Source organism: Eublepharis macularius, chromosome 12 (genome assembly GCF_028583425.1).
Source record: "Eublepharis macularius isolate TG4126 chromosome 12, MPM_Emac_v1.0, whole genome shotgun sequence".
NCBI lineage: Eukaryota > Metazoa > Chordata > Lepidosauria > Squamata > Eublepharidae > Eublepharis > Eublepharis macularius.
The window spans coordinates 40,682,833-40,704,364 of NC_072801.1; the positions used below are offsets into that span (position 1 = coordinate 40,682,833).

The window sequence follows — 21,532 nt, forward strand, 5'->3', positions numbered from 1 at the left end:
TCTTGTGCACCAGTTATGATGTGTTAAACATAACAACTTAAATAATTCTGTATGTTTTGGATGATATTATCATGTCCTTCTAAGGAATTCATAGCACTTGCTGTTCCTCACCTTCCTTTTGTATCTTCACAATATTTACTTATTTGCTTTAACTGTGTCCCCATGGTGGACCCCAAGCAGTGTACATTATTCACCTCTCCTCCATTTTATCCTCACAAGAACAACCTTGTGAGGTAGGCTAGGCTGAGTGTGTGTGACTGGCCCAAGGACACCCAGCAAGCTTCTATGGTATGGTGGGGATTTAAACCTAAATCTCCTAGATTCTAGTCTGAAAAAAGAGACTCACTGGCCCAAGGTCGCCCAATAAAGACCATTGGTAATCAAGATTTAAACAAGTCTCCCCACATGGACTCTTTAAGCACTACATTTTAACCTCTGAGGTGTAGCAAAGTAGTTTAATGTTTGTATTACATTCTCTGAAGACAGAATCTAGTAAATAATCTTTTCTAGTCAGCATCAGGATTTCTGGGACAGTTTGTTTTTTCTAGATGCTTTGAGTGATGAGTTCCAGAGTACATATATCCCCCTACACATTACAGGATTTATTCCACAGCTGCACAAACCTTGGAGACTTTTAGAGCACCTCTGAAGAAGATGCCATTTGAATAATCTGTGCAAAAGTACTTGCTGTGTTCCTGCCTGAAGTAGAGCCTTTATGTGTAAAATTGACTCATCACTCTTCAACACTGGCAGCTTTTGTTTCTCTTCTGAGGATAAATCAGGAAGGATGGGTTGTGCCCTAAGAAATGTTTATCTGTAAAATGGTCTGTTATTTTCAACATGTGGTAAATGAAAAAAAATGCAGAAGGGAATTCAGTTTCCACTGCATGGCACCCTATCCAGGACAACCTAATAAAAATAAATGCATCTAGGCTTCTTTAGCATGGGCACAAATCCCCATTGTGCTGTCATTGCCGTTGCAAACATGGAGGAATTCTCAGTAGCAACAGAACATCCATACTTTCCGTACTTCCCCTTAATTTCCCCTCATGCCAGAATACTTCTTGCTGGCTTAAAAAAAACAGTAGTAGGTGGGATGCTATAGCAATGTATTTATTGCTGATTGTTTAAAATTCCTGCCAATGGCAGGCAGGAAGGGAGGATGCTGGGTGCAAGGGGAAATGGTGCCAGATGTAGACAGGGAGGTCCAAAAATTCACACCTCCTTCCACAGCATGACAAAACCCACTCTGAGTGTGATCTTCCTAGAAAAATCACACCGTAGCAAGTTCAGGAAAACATGGTGTGAGGCAGAGGAGAACCTGGATAGCGGAGGATTGATATCTTGTGGAAGCTAAAAAGAAAATTGCTGCCATTTTTTCTCAGGATGGTGTGGGGGAGAGCAGAGCTAAAGGTCTGTGTGCAAGCTTCCTCACTTGGTTAGGGAGTGGCTGGTGAGAGTGTAGGGCTGGCATATGACTGATGAGATATCTGCTGCATTCAGAGGTCACATACAAATCACGTTACACTCCTGACAAGCACAAGCCTGAAATCCTCAGGATTGCTGTTCTGTCCTTCCCTCCTGTATACCACACCCAAGATCACGAATTTCGTGGTCATGGAAACCTTCAGCCTAACCGATGTTGAATCTTAGCCACTTTAACAAATTATGCTTTTATTTCTTGCCTGCAAAACCAGAATTATGAAACCTTACAAGGGTGGAGGAAGGAAGAAGCTTGTAAGGCCATGAGTTTCAGACTTGTTCTTGGGGTTTGTTCGAGATTTCTGAATGCAGCCCTTGTCAGCTGCCCACGTATTATTTGACCAATAATGTATGATATTCTACGTAATCAAGAAGACTCTTGTTTAAGTGGCATCCTTCTTTTTAAATATATACCGAGTTCATCTGATTGCAAGGGCAGGGGTAAATGCCCCCTTTACCCCAGTCGCATTCCCATGTCTCTTGGGGCATCCCCTGCCTTGCCATTGTAGATAAAGATCTTGACAGAAAGCTTCTCTCTCTCAAGTAAGCTACAAGGCCTAGCTCCTCCTACTGGCTATGTGCTGTAACTGCACTTTTTAAAAAGAGAGCTAACAACGCAGTTCAGGAAGGAAGTATGAATCACACACAAACACTCATTAGCTAGGCATAAGTCTAAGGCTGTGAGCTAGCCAGAATGTTATTGTCCTAGTCTGTTGGTTCTTTGCTAGAATTGTTTGGGTTCAAAGCCAGAGTAAGCTCCAGCCAAGCAATTTCTGCTACTAATACGCATGTGTGTACTGTCCCAGCACATACTCATTCTCAAAGGTATCACATGGGGGTAATAATGGCCCTCATAATGTTTGTACTGTACAAGCTTTGTTATGAGAATGCAAAGGTATGCTGTGGTGCTCCAGACAACTCCAAATTTTAGTAAGAGTGAAATATGGAGGCAGCTCACACCATTTTCTAGGATGTGTTTGACAAAAATGGCATGCGTATAAGATGGTGTCCTAGATGCTGTGCCAGTCAGTCAGTCTGAATTTTTATATAGGTCATGACAAAACAGAGTTCTAATTCAAGCAACAAAAAGGGCATGCGGCATATAAATAACCCAGGTAAACGTATTCATTTGTTTACTCTGCAGTTGCAAAAACCAAGGGGTCATCATTGGAGAGACAAGAAAATGCAGTCTTAGGAGAGCTATCCTCAGAAGAGGGAGTGTAATTTTCTGGAATATCTTTGCCAATCAACACCATTTTAATAGCAAGCTAATAACAAACAGTCTGAATAGTTTTCAGATCTCAACAAGATCTGAGTTGGATCCAGCTAGCTTTTTCACTCCGTCTCACTCAATTCCCCTCCTTACTGCAGCCCCCTGTCCTGCATGCCTTTTGACCATGCAAGTCTCATGATCTTCAGCATAGCATTTTTAGATGGACAAAGGGGACCCCTTCCTCCTTTCTCCATCAGCAGAAACGCTTTTTGGATCCAATCCTCTGTCTTTGATTATGATCTACGTGCTTTCATACATATCAACATCTCAGCAGACAGATCATGTGCTTCTATTTATGCTGTGTGCAGTCTAGAGCAATTGCCAGGGAGTAAGCATTTTAGATGGTGATTATCTGGCAGTTTCCATCATCGCAACCAATAAAGAATGAATGCCTTGTGTATGCTGGCCCTTATTGATATTAGGCCTACCTCTGTTCAGCATGGGTAAACAAGATTTCAAGTTTGCTGGATTTAATTTCTGAAATATAAAGGTACCTGTGAGTCTCTCTGTTCTGTCCCATGCATCATTTAGCTATGTTCTTACCCACAAAAATCATGGGAGCTGGAGCTACTGAAATTTCTCCATTTCACTTGAAAAAGCTGCCTACCATATAGACAAACTAGAAAGCTCAAAAGTACTGCCTGAATTCCTTCTCCTAACCATGAGTGTCATGGCCCTCCAGGTCTCCCACTCAGACAAGGCTCTCGTCACTCCAAGAAAGGTGAGGCTAGTGTAGTGTAGTGGTTAGAGTGTTGGACTAGAATTTGAGAAACCCCAGTTTGAATCTGCACCCTGACACAGAAGTTCAGTTGCTGACCTTGGACCAGTTACACCCTCTTGGCCTAACCTACTTCAAAGTGTTGTTGTGAGGAGAATGATGGAAGCCACTTTGGGTCACCAGTGAAGATAAAAGCAGACTATAAATGAAGTGAATAAATAAGATTCCAGTCTTAAGGCAAGAAGCAACATTTCCCCCATAAAGGAAAAACCTTCCGGACGTGCTCAGGAGCACTTTGTTTTTAGGTCCTTTAAAAAAAGTTTTCCTTCCTGTCGGAGGAAAAGCACACATTCAGAGTCACTCACCCTGTATGTCAGAATATTTGTAAACAAAAGGAAAAACAGGTCACAAGTGCCCAGCAATGAGCAACTAGAGGGGGGAGACCTGGGTTCACATCCCCACTCAACCAGGAAGCTCACTGCCAGTTGCGTGCTTGTACTTTCTCTTTCTTGGCCTAACCTATCTCACAGGGTTGTTGGGAGGATAAAATAAAGGAGATGAGAACCATGTAGAGCATCATGAGCTGCTTGGAAGAAGGATGTGATTAAATAGACCGGTCTCGTCAGATCTCAGAAGCAAGCAGGGTACTTGGATGGGAGACCACCAAGGAAGTAAGGTTGCTATGGAGAGGCAGGCAATGGCGAACCACCTCTGAACATTTCTTGCCTTGAAAACTCCATGGGGTCACCGTAAGTTGACTTTCACTTGCAGCCATTTTTTAAAATTTAATAATATTTGACCAATCAACTAATGAAGGTTTTTTTGCCTAACACAATGCCGGGCTTCAGCGAGATGCCATCCTATGAGAAGGGGGATGACAGGCAAATTCCTGGCATGATACCAGAGTGCCTCAGACATTTGTATATGTGATATTTAAAACTCAAATGCTGGATGTTGAGCCATGTGAAGATGGTTTCTGAGGGAAGCTTGTGTTGCTTTTAGAAGATTGGGCAGCGGGGGTGGGTGGACAGGACTGCAAAGAAGTTATCCTTATTTTAAGGTGCATGAAAAAGAAAAGAACTTAGACAAGCAATTTGCTGGTTTTGAGAACCAAACCAGAGTCTGTTTCCTGTCCTCATTGCCAGAAGAATGCCATAAGTTTAGGTAGCGTTGCCAACTCAGGGTTGGGAAATTCCTGGAGATTTGAGATGGAGCCTAGGGATGGCAGGGTTTGGGAAGTGGAGGGACCTCAGCATTGTATAATGTCATAGAGTTCACCCTCCGAAACAGCCATTTTCTCCAGGGGAACTTGATCTCTGTATTCTGGAGATCAGTTATAATTCTAGACGATCTCCAGGCCCACCTGATCATTGTCAACCAAATGTCTAGGCCAGACCATCAGACAGCCTTCCCAGAATCTAGACCTGGAATGCATACTCTCCATCCCTTCATCCTTACAGTTGGTTGCAGAGATGGTGTGGGGAACTTTGAGCCAAAATCCAGAAAACAGATGGTTGTCCCGTGGTTGCCCCAGTGCCAACACAATCCTGCCCTTCAAATACATAGCTACTCACCCAGCAAGTTTCGTAGCTGAGAAGAGATTTGAACAGACAGTTATCACCGCTGAGCTCAACGCTCTAACCACCGCACCATCCCTGATTCATGTCTGACTGCCAGTCACAAGGACAGGCCAAGGTACATTGATCCAGAGGCGGCCAAATCAGACTAAGAAAACAGCTTTATCTGACTTGTTTGCAAAACAGGCCATCAGCAAATTCATCACCTGCCTTGTTGCTTCATATTGGGAGAAGGAATTGCACACTATGCTATTTATTCCTGAAGCTTCCATCAATTTCCTGATTATTAGAAGAGAACACTGGAAACCTCTTCAAATCTGGGCACAGCAGGACATTAGCTTGATGAGGTGGCAACAGGAAAATGCCCCTCTGTTATATCATTCACAATGAACCCGTTGGCTTCACTGACTGTACCAGAAAACAGCTAGAATCTGCCTCATCCATGTAAATTCATTGCACGTAAGTGCAAACTTGTATCTCAAGGCATGCCTGCTCTTGGGAATGCATTATTGTGGGCACATAGTAGTACAACCAGCTGTGTATGCTGAGTGAAAAAAGCCACATGTGCGCACAATTGTCATTTAGTGCCTTTAAAAGGAAACATTAAAAGCATATGAAGGCCTGGCTGAAAGGAGAGGTCTCTGGGTTATCCCAGCTGTTTTTCCTCTGTGCAGCTGTTTCCAGCCAGCCACTCTTGAACATTTGCAGTTATACACAGAATGGCAAAAGTCTCCAGCTGCTTTACACAGAGTGTTTTGTTTCTTTTCCTCCCCGATGGATTCCCTGGAAGTTTTGTTAGGAATTCCTGCCTTTCAACTTGGTAAAAGAGTTTGTTGAGTATGAACATTTTTGCATTCCTCCAGAAGTATGGAGTGAGCAAACCCTGCCTGAGCTTGCATGCTGAAGCTGTTGCCTCCTCTCCAACTATTTTAATCATTTCAGAAAAAAAGGGGTGGGGCTGCCAGGCATTTGGCAAGAGGTTCCTTTCCTCCAGTTGGGGTGGAGTCAGCCAATGGCTTGGAAGCCTGGAAAATTTTGCAGGACAGTTTCTCCGGACAGCTTTGCAAAGGCTGTGCCATTTCAATTGAAGCACACATCCACGCGCTGCGCTCTCAGCTTCTGGCTCGCCTCCCAGCTCTGAGAGATCTCGGATTCAGTCTCGCCTTTCCTCTTTAGTTGTCCCTGTGGTGACAAACTTCTCCAGGCTCTGCTAGGCAGGACTCCTGAGCAACCATGGCAGACACCAGCCTCCAGATTGTTGAGCAACCAGCAGCTTCTGAGGCTTCTGAAGAGCAACCCAATGAAGAACCCATCAAATCTGACCAGATTAATGGTGTAATGGTGCTCACCCTTCTGGACAAGATCATTGGAGCCGTTGATCAGATTCAGCTGACCCAGAGTCAGCTCGAGGAGAGGCAGCAGGAGATGGATGGGGTAGTGGCCAGCATCCAAGGGGAGCTGGCCAAGCTCACAAAGGCCCACACCACCACCAGCAACACCGTCAACAAGATGTTGGAGAAAGTCCGCAAGGTCAGTGTGAATGTGAAAACTGTCCGGCAGAATCTGGAGAAGCAAGGTGGGCAGATCAAGAAGCTGGAATCCAACGAGGCAGAGCTGCTGAAGCGCAGGAACTTCAAAGTCATGATCTACCAGGTAAGGGTGCCCTTTTGATCACTCCTGCTTGTGAGGTTGTTTGTTTCTGGTTGGCCCTCTAGCATGATGGTGCCCCTGATCCCCTGACCACACCCAAAGAGGGCTTCCCAAGACTCCCATATTATAGCACACCATATATAGGACAGTCAGGATTTATGTCATCACTGGAATCTTGGAGAGCAAGGAAGCTGAATGTTAAAATGTATTGCTCACAATTGTGCTAAGATTTCAAAGCTGGCTTTAGACAGCCCGTCACCTTGCCCAAAATTGTAGTGGGACACATTCAGCCCATTGTTTCGTATGGAGACAGAGAGTCAAGTAGTGTCCTTCAAGTTACAATGAATTAAGATCGGTTATTTAATGTGCATGGTCTGGCAGTGATTCGGGGGAGCTATGCATAATGTGCAACTGCTCTCTTACTGGCAAGCAGAATTTCACTCCTCAATAGGGTTTGGTAACAATGCTGTTCCCCAGGGGTGTGTGGGTTGCATTTAATAGTTTGCCTGAAAAATTAAATCTGATGCAGTGTGGGTTACAGATTCTTTCGTTCATGACCCTTCAGGTCCTGGAGCTTTTCACAGTTGCCGTGAGAGGCTGCTTTGTTCTACTTTGTTTGCAGCCCTGTTCCCAGCATGCTCCCAGGCCAGCCTTCAGATCTCATAATATCAAACAAACAAAATACACAGCTCCAAGCCAGGTTTCCTCTTCTGTGGTGGTCCAAGCTTTGAGGCCTGTGGTGGAAGGGAAAGTGGGACTTCACAAGAAAGGGTTAACCTGCATTGGAGGGACAAGTGTCAAAAAGGCCAGTGTGATTCCCTGAGAAAACCAGCAAATAATGTAGCCATTTTTTACTACTGCAACATGAAATTGGATCTAGTTATGTCTAGTGGAGGAATCTGACAAGTAGCTGACCAATATAGCCCTCTGATTCACAGCTTGGGCATTCCCAATTATATCATGCTTCAAAGGCGGGAATACAGTATATCAGGATTATGAACTACCACCAAACCAGTTTTATAAATACACTTAACGGAAGCAGTGTGGATCATGCTTGGGAAGTTTTGGGCCCCTAATGGCTGGAAAACAGAAGAAAATAAAATGCATAGCAAAGGAAAGAGAAGGAAATAAGGACTGGGTCCTACTAACGTATCTGCTGGTGCAAGTGGGGTATTCTTGCCCAATTCTCTTTCTTTCTGCGACTCCATCCCACCCAGCTTTTTATGCATGCAGTCCCCATGATCCCCAGCATAGCTTTTTCAGTAGTCAGAACACTCCTTCCTCTTGCACCAGTGAAAAAACTGGAAGGATCCACCCCAAAGAGAGGTAAAACTGGAGGTCAGTCTTTGTCATTATATAAGTCAGAATGTTTTACTAACTTTAATAACGAAGTATTTGTTCATCCCTTTCACTGGAGTCTAAAACAATTCCAAGACAGTGTCAGAATCTGCCTGGGTTTTGTGGAAAGAGAATCAACAACCTGGCAAAAATTGCCACACAGTAGAACCCAGAGGTGTCAAACTGCACAGATTGTGGGACAATAAACCTTAGAATCATTAAGTGCCCTGAAGGTCCAGTTTCCATGCTATGAATTTATCAGTGAACAATTGTGGTTCTGATAGATTTTAGACTAGTGTAATATTGTGGCTAAAACAATTCACTAGGAACAAGCAAGTCCCTGGGTCAAATTACAGTCAAGCCTTCAGATAGATGATGATGATGATGATGAAGATATTCAATTTATATACTGCCCTTCAGGATGACAACACCCACTCGGAGCGGTTTACAAAGTATGTTGTTATTATCCCCACAACAAAACACCCTGTGAGGTGGGTGGGGCTGAGAGAGCTCTGAGAGAGCTGTGACTGACCCAAGGTCACCCAGCTGGCTTCAAGTGGAGGAGTGGGGAATCAAACCCTGTTCTCCAGATTAGAGTCCCGCGCTCTTACACCAAACTAACCCTGAATGCAACATCTACAATGTGGGGGTGATGATTTGGTACACAATGGTTCTTTCTGTATATGAAATGCTTAGAAACCTTAATCTAAAATACTATATAAGTACTAAAGCTGAAATTTTGTGCAACTCACCTGTGAGCAAGTCCCATAGAACTCAGTGGGACTTGTTTCCAATTGAGCGTGCTAAGAATTGGGCTGCCAGCAGTATCAGCAGCACCAGCTTCATTATAAGAGTATGCTAGGTATCAATCAGATAAAATCTCTTTGACCATGTGAATGTTGCCTCCCCTGCTTTAATTCTGATTTGGTCATTTGCCCCAAAAGACAATAGGAATAAGGTGGACTGTCACCATGCAGATGCATGACTCTCAGTCCCACTTATTTGTGAAATGTGGCCTCCAGCCTGTTTCTACTCTCACCGCATATAATCATTACAGTGTTAAATTTTGCAGGAGAAATTCATGGTGATTGCAGGAATGGATTTTCTGCAAATGTCAAGGTTCTGGTGAACTCATTTCTTTAGTTATTCTTCAGCAATTCAGATACCAGATATAATTCAATTGGTGGTGGTTAGTCATTTCATCCTGTTGCTGATAGCTTGGGAGCAGGGCCATTTTTTCAGGAGGAGAGGGAAGAGAGTCTTCAGCAAGAGAGAGCCTTCAGTGAGTTATGCACCATGAAGGTGGAAAATGAGAAACTTAAGAAAACTGTTTCCCCAAATCTGCCCACGGTTTAAAATTAAATTTTAGATCACACATTTTTGCCAGGGAATTTTAGCCTCATGCTACATATGTGCGGTGTTGCTCTGAGGGATGGGAGCACACGAAAGCCTCTCAATGAGTTTCTTTGCTAAACTGGGACTTGAACATGGGATTCTTGCATCAAGACATCATGTTTTAGCCACTGCACCACCCTGGCTGTGCATGGGAGGAACAACCCCATAGCTTGAATGAAATAAGCATTTCAGGGCCTGAACAGTTTGTTTAAAGCTTGGAATATGGGCTTCAAATCCCAGCACTGCCATCAGACTCAGTGTGTGGCTGTTGACAAGCCACCCAGTCTCATCCTTGTTCATTAAGCAGAAATCATTGCAACCAGTCCTCAGTCTTGTTGTGATAATGAATGTAACAATGTTGTTACAGAATTGTCAGGGTGGGGGCAGCAAATGAGAGGAGAATTTTGAAGCCCTTTTGAATTTATTTAGTACATTTCTTTCCTGCCCTAGAACTTCTTCATTCCCCCTCTTCAGAAAGGAGCTCCCCATTTTATTCTCCCAACAACGCCAGTCCAGTTCATACGTTACAGTGAACACACGTACAACCTGCATGTATGTGCGTTGAGCCCATTTTTAAGAAAGAGCCAGTGCATGTCCACTTTACAAATGGAACCGGGCGTCAGTACTCAGATAAATGTGGGGTTTCAACCTCAAGTTCAGCTGTACATGTATCAAATGTAAAGTGAGAATTAACCAATGCATATATAAAGAACAATCAAGTATACACTGTACACAGACTGTTGCATTCAGTGTAACTTAGAAACAGATCTTCTGCAAGCTTGGGGAGGCTGAGAGAGAGAGAGAGAGAGAGAGAGAGAGAGAGACTACAGCCCAGGGACACCCAAGTAGCTTCCTGATAAAGTAGGGATTTCATTCTCGGTTTCCTATATTATTAACCACTGCACCACACTGGACCATTTTTGAAAATGGCAAAGAACAAATGCTACCCCACTAAATGAGCAGGCGGGCTATAGACAAACAGATTCGCTCCTCGCCAGGCAGCCTGTAACAATGATTGATCACAATGGACTGCAGGGGCCCTGGGGAAAGCTGGTGATGCATCTGTTCCAGAACTTTGCCCCATTGCAACAATTTTACTCTGTATACAATGGAGGAAGAAAAATAGATTTGCTTTCAAAAGGGAATTTTTTCCTACTGAGGTCAGCCTGCCTCATTGCTCTGGATGCTTCTCTCCCTGCCTGGTACTGTTTGTTTTGTTTCAGAATTCCTCACTTTTGCACACCGAAAAAGTGGGGAGAGCAAGGATTGGGCTATGCTGATAAATACTAAAAATCATCTCTGTCATTTACAATAAGGCTCATGCTTTTCTTCACATCTGAGTGGATTTTGTAGCCTACAAGCAAGTCTCTGCTTTGAGATTTGGGGATTTGTCCAAGAATGGTGGTGGGCACAGTTATTTTTGTTCTCAAGGCCATGAGAATTCAGCAATGAGCTCTGGAAGAATTAATACTATCGCCCACATCAAAGGTGGCAAATTACTTCATAAGCAATTATCACGGCTCTGTATGGGTGTGACCCTGTGAATGTAACAGGATATGTATTAACATTTTATAGCCATAGTGGATCAACATGCACAAGAAGGGGGTTTGTTCTTGAACATGACTTGATGCCTCCTAAATGCAAAAGCTGTCCTTTCTGGAGAAGCAGGAAAGCCCAGGTCTGCTGTTTTACTTTCACTAGTTAGCATACCATTAATCCAGTAAACTGTGGCTTGCTGATACAGGACTCTTAACTTTTCACAACTCATTGAAAAAGACTATGATCATGTGAGTAAAAGGGAACCTACAGCATATTAAGCACTATCTAGTTAGCGTTAAATGATTTTGAGACCACTCCCCTTTCTTTTAAACTGTGGAGTGCCAGCTTTATCCCCAGCTGAACTTTTGCTGTCTACATTTGAAATAGTTCATCTTAATAGTCTCATGATGCAGATAATGATGGATGCATGCATGCATGTACTTGCAAATGTGCATGCATCCTCTTTGCATATTCAAGTGCACCTGAAACATCTTGCACAGATAAGATACATGTAATGCGTGGATTGGCCCTTAGCAACTGTGAAAACAGATCTCCTAGGGTGTGGTTTTTATTCTGGAATGAGAATGATCTTGTGTGTATCTCCTTTAATGTTCCAAACTCATATTCTGGAAACTCAACTCGAGAGCAGCCTTGAATAATTTAAAATCCACCCCAAAACCTTTTGAAGGCCAGCAATTCTTAGAACTTAGGGAAGCACATTTTGTTCTTCACACATCCTTGAATTATACCATTTATCATTTCTCCTTTCATGTGTGTTTGGGGAATTGTGTGTGGTTTGCAAAGCAAAATGGAAAATCTCTTACTGTCTTTAAAGGTACTGAGGTAGTGTCAAAGGAACTCTGCCTATACCTCCTTACTGTGAAAAGAAACAGGTAGTTGTGGTGGTCCATAGCAAAATCCAGTAGAAAAATCCATGTAATATATTTTATAAAGGCCAGCCAAAAATTAGTTTGGTATTTTGGGTTAATAGGTATTACATGGTTTCTGAGTTCTTATTCCAGACACACTTAGAGGTGTACTTAGAAATATTTACACATGTTTTTCTCAGCAATGTCAGAAAAGCTTTCTCTAAACTACAGTGTAGTGGGTGAGTAGGAGTGGCGCTTTTGGCGGGGGGGGGGTTGCATGGGGATTGTGAGAAGGAATAGCAAATGATAGAAAATGCAGCTGTCTCACTCTTGGCCATCATCAGAAGCTGCACCAACAGCTCCTTTTAGCTTGATAACCTCTTGTTGGGAGTCCTGGCATGTTTCCAAGCTTTCCACAAAGGCTAGAAATAGACCAAACCCTCTGAGATTTTCCCGATTCTGTGCTGTGTAGTAAGTTCACATAGTCCTAATTGCACTTAGCCCTGAACTTGTATTTGGTCCAGTATCTAAAAGCCACTTATGTTCCAACATTTTTACCCATGCTCTTTTCATAAGAAGAAAATTCCCCTGTACGTTTTGAGAGCAAATATAGGAAGAGAATCCATGATTTGGTCCCAGCTGAACAATTACACAATGGCACACTTGCCACTTCTGAGCATGACCCAGTTAAACTGTGTCTAGGGCATCTTTCCTCTTCCTCCCTTTGAGTTTAACGTAGTGCCATGTTTCTGGTCCATCAGAAGAACTGCATCTCCTCAACACTGCAAGGTGATTTTGACAAAGGAGTTTTCTCCCTTTCAGCTGTAAAAAAAAAAATCCATCCCAATTAGAGCTGCAGAAGGCCCTATTAGGCTATGGCAAAACCTTCCCTCGGGAGCTAGCTGCAGGATTGTTCTCTTCCATCTATTTTCGGTATCACTGATGGCCTCGAAGTTGTAGTTCCCAAGTGAGGCTTGGGGAATTCGGCTCAGTGGTTCCCACCAGCTCTTCTTAATTGACAGCATCTAAGTACATTCTAAGTTTCTTTTTCTCAGTCTATTAAAAACTCTTCTACATCCAGGTACACAATATTTCTCCTCTTCTGCAGAAAGCAGAATCTGGTGGTTTAAGATTTAACATGTTGATGCTCTTGTTTTATTTTAAAGCTGCTGTGGCTAGAAGCTTGGCTTTGCTGGAATGCTGTTCACGTTGTCACAATGTACTGAACTGTGTAGCTGTCAAGTAGCCAGAGCAAGAGAAATTAAGAGAAAAGACATTTCCTATTCATATTCAAGTTAAGATAAAATGAGGCAAAGGAACAGGAATCTTGTATTTCAATTGACGGCTCCTTGGGGTACAAATTTGTCTATTTTGCTTAGATATTTTGCAAGGTGCTGTGGATATTGAAGGTGCAATAAAATCACAAGGTACATATAGTATCCAAATAAGTGACTGCCGCACACCTTTGTAATGGAAAGACTTATATCCCATTCCCAGCATGAATAAAGTTAGTGCTATGTCATGCTTTGGTCAAAGAAGACCGAAGGGACTAAAGGAAAGGATCAATCCCAAGAAAAGTGTTTTGAGGAAGAGATCTTAGGAAACAGTCTCATGCGTAAGGCCAAAAACATGTACTTGCCCTGCCCTGCTCAGGAATTACCAGACTAGATCCTACCAGCTTTTCCACTAGTGAATGAAGGAAGAGCACTTTCTAAAAAACGAAATCTCCAAAAGACTACCTGGGATGTGGGTCCCATCTGGACAAAAGGCATGTTCTTTGGGGTCTGTAGAGGTGGGGGGAAACAGGCAGAGATCAAGTGAAAAAGGTAGCAGTAACTGACCCCTTTGTTCTCAGTAATGCATTTGTTATCTTTGGGGAACTGACAAAGCCTGCCTGTGGTCTCTTTTCAGAGCCTTGCAGCAAATCAGCCATCCTCCTACAAGACAGGACAAAGACCAGCAGTCTTTGTTGATCATGTGTCATGTCAGGGGAAGGAAAAGCAAGTTAAACATTTAGAAAAAGAAAGCCTCAGGATGTTTAGTCTGCACCTTTCAGGGATGATATTGTGCGTGCCTCTCCCTCTACCTTCTGCAGGTTGTCTGGTTGTGTGCCAGGAACAGCTTCAGAAAGGCAGATAAAAATTGTAAGCAGCTGGCACTTGACCGGCTTGAGTCAAAAGACAAAACGTAATAATAATAATAATAACAACAACAACATTCGATTTATATACTGCCCTTCAGGACAACTTAATGCACACTCAGAGCGGTTTACAAAGTATGTTATTATTACCCCACAACAATCACCCTGTGAGGTGGGTGGGGCTGAGAGAGCTCTGGAAGAGCTGTGACTGACCCAAGGTCACCCAGCTGGCTTCAAGTGGAGGAGTGGGGAATCAAACTCAGCTCTCCAGATTAGAGTCCCGTGCTCTTAACCACTACACCAAACTGACTATAAATGCATTTTCAGAGGGAAAGCCAAGTGGGTTGTCAATGTAAGCAGTTTGCCTAATCAGCAAAATATTAACTTCAATTAAAATGCTGGTTGATTAATAGAAATAAGCAAAGGCTTCTTGGAAGTATAGAAGGAGCTGTTGTCATTTTGCAAGTTTCCTGCATGAGATTCAGTGAAATATAAATGCTAAGATGTCTTTTAAGTCCAGTTCCCCATCCAAACCTGGGACATTCTTTGCCTTATCTCTCCAGCATTAAGAATCACTGACAGATCAATAAAATGGTCTATGCTCAGTTAAAATCTATACCAGATCTTCTATATTACTGATAGATTTTGAACTTATTTTGATGTCCTTCTGGTATGTCACTAGAACAGGGCATATTGCCAAGGTTGAAAAGGAAAGTACTGAAGGATGGACTTTTCCTGCCAGTAGCGTTTTAGTGATATCCTAAGCAGAGTTGGCCTTCCTGTGTAATAACTTCCAATACCATCCCATCCCATTTCTGCTGTTTGTGGTTTTGGCTATAAATCTCTCTGCTGCCTGAATGTTAACACTTTATGCATTTGACAGGGAACTCTGATTCCTGGAAGCTTGTGCCACAATAAAGCTGTTAGTTTTTAAGGTGCTACAAAACTCTTTGGTACTGTAAATCCAGTGGAAACTTTAAGATTATATGAAAGCATCTTGGGTCCTTGGGGGTCTGATGATTTATTCCATGTTTATTGTAAAGGATGCTGTTTTGGAAATGCATCCTCCAGGACTGCTTTGTCAAGGAGTTAGGTGGCTAGAGTAAAAGCTGCTCAGAGGTGGCTAGAAAGAGCCACCTGTGAGCAGCTTTTACTCCTGGGCTGCTTCCAAACCAAGGATTTCCCCCATTTCAACCACCTGACTTTTCCCTCTCATGTCTCCACATGATGTTGTCTTCTCCTTGTGCACAGATCATTCACAGCCTGTTCCTTCAGCAAAATATTCTACTTTATTTTGAATCTGGTAAAAACCAGTATTTCCTGGGCAGAGTGCTATCAGCATGAGCAAGATTTGAATCCAGTAGCATCTTTAAAATCGACAAGATTTCCAGGGAATAAGCTTTTGAGACTCAAACTCCCTTTCTCAGGTACAAGTAAAAATTCCTACCCGTATCTGACAAAGGGAGCTTTGATCTCAAAAGTTTATACTCTGAAAATCTTGTTGATCTTTAAGGTGTTATTGGGCTCAAATCTTCTACTGCAGACAGGGGGAGAGGGAGGTGCCTCTGCAAATCCATGGACAGTTTTTCTTAAAAGATTTTTAAAAGGTATAGCATTATTTCTATGCAGCATTACCTGTGCTCCTGAGATGTTTTTTTAATAAGCTTAAACAAGGTGGAGGGGCTCCTGGTAGTTACACGAGAACATGGAAGGAGGGTGGGTTTCAGTGCACATTAGGTGTGAATTCATGAAGATCTGATGGTAGAGCCCGAGATGGGGCCGGGTGTGGGGAGGGACCTCATTAGGGTGCCAAAGAGTCATGGAGATCAGTGTAATTCTGGGCTGCACTTAGGGCCAAGCTACAAGTGATGAATGACACTTGAACAGCAAGTGGATGGAGTGGAGGGCAAGTGGAGGGCAAGTGAACAGGGAGGAATACACTTGCCGTTCAAGTGTCATTCGTCACTTGTAGTTTGGCCCTTAGAGGTTGACAACCCTATATGAAAGCAAAAGCGCAGCTTACAGTGGAGAGAAAATGGATTACCCTCTGCTGTTTAGAATCCTTATTGCAAAGGCAATTTAACACAGGATTGCATCAGGAACCTGACCACCATGGAAAAACACCCAGGTGTGGAAGTAGCCCTGCTTGGGAAAATGTGCACGTATCCGTTTTTCTCCCCAGCAGGAGGAAAGCCGCTCAGGGATTACTTTTTCTGCCAGGAAAACATTCAGGAAGGAGCGTGTTAAAAGTTTCCCTCTCCCTACAATGTTCTCAGTAAAACAACCTGGCAGCCAGATTTGCAACAACAAAAATTATTTTCAGGCGTAAAGTTGAGCTCAAAACTCCTCAGATCCATTACAAGTTAAAACAGCCCTGGAACACGCAGCTTCCCTGTCTACCCTGAGCTCCTTCCCACGCCTGAAGGTCTGAAGGGGAGAACTTGGTTGGTGTATTGCACAACCATCAGTATCTGACAAGATGCAAACATGCACAAGTGTGGTTACATTAAATGAGTAGCACACCATGCAGTAATTAGAAAGCAAGGCTGAAAGACCCTGAGAAAATGTGAAACCACAGGAGGAAAGACTTTTTTTTGCTGCCTGCCTGGGACTGTAAAAACAGGGTGTGGTTGTAATGCAGCAGCAGGCCGTAGTGCTTGGATGGTGTGCTGCACCCAGCATAGAGAGCTGCAGCCTGGGCAGACCTGGAACATCAACATGTCTGGTTGCCGGTGGCAAGTCAGATTTGTGTCAGGGCAACCAGGCAGGGGAATTTTACAAAAGGTGATCTGGGCTGCGGCTCAGTGACAGAGCATCTGCTTGTCATGTAGACGGTCCCCAAATTCAATCCCTGGCATCTCCAGTTAAAGAAGCTAGCAGTAGGTGATGTGATAGACCCTCATCCTGAGACCCTGGAAAGCCACTGCCAGTCTTAGACAGTACTGACTTCAATGGATCAAGGGTCTGACTCTGTTAAAGGCATCTTCAAGTGTGTTTTTTCCTCCACAAACAACTAACAAAAGTATGCATGAGCTGGATGGGGTGTATGAACATGTTTGGCAAAGGACTCCTTTACAAGGCTGCAGCAGGCCTCTTTGCTTGTGTGCCCTTGCTGCCGCTCTGATTAACTGAGCCCGTGGCTGTGCTTGTGCAGAAGCCTCGGGATCCCCATTGCTGCCCACTGATGATTCATTTTCCTCACCATAGCCCGAGAGGATCCATGGTGTGTCCCGCGAACCTTCACCAGAGAGCTTGCCCGCAGACTTTTCACCAGAGAATGTGCCCTTTGACCTTTCGGAAGACAGTGAGCCCTATGACCCTTCTGAAGAGACTTTGCTTTCTGGCCCTTCACCAGAGAGCATGCCATGGCCTCAGCCAGCACAGGAAGAGAAGGGAGGCAACCACTTTGGGCCACTGAAGGCAAAGCCATCCACGGATGATGCCCACCTTCTTCTGAAACTCTGAAAGCACCAGCCCGCCCACCACACGCCCTGCTGCCTCATGGGCCTTGGCCTTCACACTGACACTGAGGGTTCAGCCCCCATGTGTGTAGGGCAATTCTGCCTCATTTTAGTTGCTTAGAGAGATCTTTTGCTCTAGCGGTTGTGTGTCTTTCTGGAGTGTTTGCTTGTGTTGTCTGAGAGAGGGAAGGATGAAAGGGCAGGACCTGAATGAGAAATCTGGAGGGCTGTGCACTGTTGGGCACCCCATGATACAATTTGTGGGGAGAAGCTACTGAAGGGGTAGCTTCTCCCCACACTTCAGCTTAATTTACCATAAAACTGGGAAGGATTCCACTGCAAGGTCAAGAAGTTTATAACAATGGTTACCTAGTGTCTTAATCAGTGAGTCAGCCACAGAAGTAAGTCAGCTGTGAGGAATAATCACAAATGCTCTGAAATGCAGGAAGAACCCTCTGACACCCTCACACACCTGACCAGCACCCCCTCTGTTGAGATCCTCTCACATTTTCAGGCTTCTTAAATATACACCAAAGTTATTTTGCCTTCTGGCTCCCAAAACACCACCCTGCACTTCTGAAACATTTTCTCTCCAAGAGTACCCTGGGATTTACCTGAACATCCCCAACCACTTGTCTCTTGTAGCCCTCTTTCATCTTTAGGCTTCCATAATTGGCCTCTTGGGGAAGTTTGAAAATAGTTTGCCTTAAATTCTAGATACTCTAGGTAGACTGGGCAGGTTCTGCTATGAGGGCTGTGAGAATTAGTTCATCTCTGCTTAAGTGGGCTCACAGTCTGTTCTGCAGAGGCTCTGCCTGCCTGCCAGCACAAAGATAGCAGCAAGCTGATGCTGTGGTGTTGTTCTTTATTTAAATCTTCTTCACTGCTTGCACAAGCAAGCCTGTCCTAGCATGGGGCGTTTCCTAGCCAAACTGTGTCCAAAGTGAGGAGTATGCCAAGTATGCAGGTCAAGGTATAAATGAAGTAAATAAAATTTAAAGAGGCTGCTTCTTCCTCCCTGATCTCAGGGAGGTGGGTACTGATCATGCTTGTTCAGTGGTAAGGGGAAATGCACTCTGCACATATTCACAGAATACTCTTTGTTGCTTTCATACTTATAGAACTAAATCCTGGAGCAATATGATGAGCACATATGCTGCTGCCAAAATGTTATCTTCTACACAAATATTTAGAACACTGAAGTTCTTTTTGGCGCAGCAAAGGACAGCCAAAGACTGAGCGGCTGCTCTGGGACAAATCCTTTTCTTTCAGCCTATCATCCCAGTCTGTATAAAGCAGAAAATCCTGGATGGATTATATTTAAGAATTTTCTGCTAGAGACTTTCTGTGTTGGATCCAACCAGCTTTTTCTGCTGGTGAAAAAGGAATGTGGGGGACCCCTTTGACCCAAAGTGCCTGTACTAGGTATCCGGGGACTGAACAGCATGGCCAAAATACATGTGGAACAGCGGCTGTAGTAAAGATGGGAATTAGCTGAGATTGAGGTAAAAGGCTGGTTGGATCCCACCTGCTGTCTGGATTTGGACATCTCTTTTTCCCACAATCTCACTTGAAGTGGAAATGATTAAGGAGGGAATGGATGTGGAACAGGAAATGAAATTTAGAGTGGATGGGAAATAGGTTAGAGCTAGGATGGAACTTTGAATGTCGCCAATTTTGGGGGGCACTGACAGTTGCTGCATGTAACTGTCCTTAAAATATATTCCTCTCCTGCTTGCCTTCACTTCCATCTTGGTGCTCCCTGCCCCACCCCCAATGGGCCTCTGCCGTGCAAATTCCTGGTGGTCCTTTTGATCAGTCTTCACCAGCCTTCCAGGATCTTCATCTAGCCCTCACCTCTTGATTTCTAAAACATTGGGTTGAAAACCACATACATAGAATTGGGTGCCATTTCCCCCACTCAGAATGGTGGCTTTCTCTGACAGCCAACGTGATGTAGTGTTTAGACTATGGAGGGGAAGACTTGATAAACCCTGATTCAAATCCCTGCTTGCTGGGAAACTTAGTACTGAGTGACATTGGTCAAGTCATTCTCTGTCCACTCAACTTACCTCACAGAATTGTGGTGAGGATACAATGGGAAAGAGGGAACCACAAACACTTCTCCAAGGCCCTTGGAGAAATGGTAGGATGAAGATGTGCTAAAAATACATTGTGATTGTAAGCTCTTTGGGGCAGGAACCTACCTCTTTTGCAACTCTTTAAGGTGCCGTGCACATTGATGGTGGTGTTACTATGTTATTATTAATGCTGCAAGTAGCCACATCAGTGCATTACAATTATTATCTATCTACCTGGGGTTTTTCCTGTACAAGCTCTCTTCTGCTGGCTGACTAAGCAGGCCTAGTGGTATGTTTTGCTAAATGTTTTGGAATATGATTCTTTTTTATGTACAGTAGCAAAATGGAAGCATCTTCCCTGTGCAAAGGCAAAAAAGCACATATAAACATATAAGCTGTCTTACAGTGAATCAGACCATCAGTTTGTCAAGCTCAGTACTGTCTAAGACTGATAGCAGTTCTTCAAGGTCTCAGGCAGAGAACTTTCACATCACACGTGCCACCAGGTCCTTTTAAATGGAGATGCTGAAGAAATTGAAGCTGGGACCTTCTGCATGCCAAGCAGATTCTCTGTCATTGAGGCACAGTCCTGCATAAGCCCAGGAGATACTGAAAAGACCTTCAGGTAGGCAGCCATATTGGTCTGCAATAGAACAGCAAGATTCAAGTACAGTAGGACCTTAAAGACCAACAAGATTCACGAGGTATAAGCTTTCGAGACTCAAGCTCTCTTTGCCATTTAGCCAGCAGTTGATCTTGAGGTCTCCCAATTTTAAACTGAAAGCCTAGTTTTTATTTAGTCAAATTTATATGTGGGCAAATGAAGCCCATTTTATTTCCAATTACTAGGCTTTGAGGCAGAATGAGCCTTCACTGCAGCAAGATGCTAGCTGGAGACCAGGGAGAGGCCTTGTCCTCCAGCAGAATGGGGCTTGTGTGCTCGTGATGGCTATACAAGATGCAAAAATTCACAAGGTAGAGCTTTCCTGAGATGGAGAGATGGGAAAAAAGATGGTCCTGTTGCTCATGAGCCCTCCTGCCTGCAGGTCATCAATTAAAGGTACAGAGCAGGAGGGGCTGTGTGACTCAATGGTAAAATACCTGCTTGGCATGCAGAAGGTCCCAGCTTCAATCCCTGGTGGCTCCAATTAAAAGGATCAGGTAGGAGGTGATATGAAAGACCTTTAGCTGAGACCTTGGAGAGCTGCTGCCCATCTGAATAGACAATACTGACCTTGCTGGACCATTGGTCTGATTCAGTACAAGGCAGTTTTATGTGTCCATGTGTCAAGGTCTAGAAACAGACTGGACTGCCCTGTGATAAATAGAGGAAGACCTGTAATCCAGTATCATTTATTCCTTTGCTGTTTCTGGGCACCTCACCTTCATAGTCTACTTTAAAGTTACATATGCTACCATGAAACAAATCTCATCATCTGCCTCTTCCCAGATGTGCCTTCACAAATTCTGAACTCCAACCGCTCAACCAAACCCTCTGTGAGAGAGGAATGTAGATGTGGCTGCCAGAGCTGTGTGTTCCTGGCAGGGCGCAGCGTGCCTCTTCTTGGCCCACTAGCTTCAAATTCCTACCTTAATCTCTCCCTCCTCCAAGCTCCACCCAGCAGGCAAGAGAAGGGAGGGGAGAGCCACAATGGAATGCTGCTGCGACCAAAAGTAGAATTCGCACTGGGTTCCAGGGGGGGGGGGGCAAGGCACAGCCAGGCTCCAAGCAGAGTTGTTGTTTTTTAAAGAAGCTTTACCTGCCTTTGGACATTTTATTGACACAACTAATTACACAGATGCTCATATCATACCAGCAATGAGATCCTCTGTCTCTCTTGTCTGAAGTTTTCAAGCTTTCAGTCTGGCAAAGGAGTTGGCCCATGAGGAGTTTGTTCTGGTCTCAAACAATCAGTTCCAGTACCCTAATTTTATTTATTAATTTGACATATTTATGCCCCATTTTATCCATAATGAGATTGCTCAAGGAGGCTTGCTTACATCCAGAT

General features: G+C 43.9%; 2 protein-coding genes across 2 annotated transcripts in view; one reads left to right on the forward strand and one right to left on the reverse strand.

Moving 5' to 3' along the window:
• Positions 1 to 5,131, reverse strand: part of ATP6V0A1 (ATPase H+ transporting V0 subunit a1) — a 58,648-nt gene extending 53,517 nt beyond the window's left edge. The window contains exon 1 of the mRNA XM_054994857.1: positions 5,048 to 5,131. The gene's annotated coding sequence lies outside the window, so the exon portion shown is untranslated. The remainder of the gene's footprint in view (positions 1 to 5,047) is intronic.
• A 910-nt stretch (positions 5,132 to 6,041) lies between these two features.
• The window catches only part of CAVIN1 (caveolae associated protein 1), a 36,154-nt gene continuing 20,663 nt past the window's right edge, over positions 6,042 to 21,532 (forward strand). Inside the window, exon 1 of the mRNA XM_054992512.1 lies at positions 6,042 to 6,703. Within this exon, the coding sequence (XP_054848487.1) occupies positions 6,284 to 6,703 (420 nt within the window). The 5' untranslated portion in view covers positions 6,042 to 6,283. The remainder of the gene's footprint in view (positions 6,704 to 21,532) is intronic.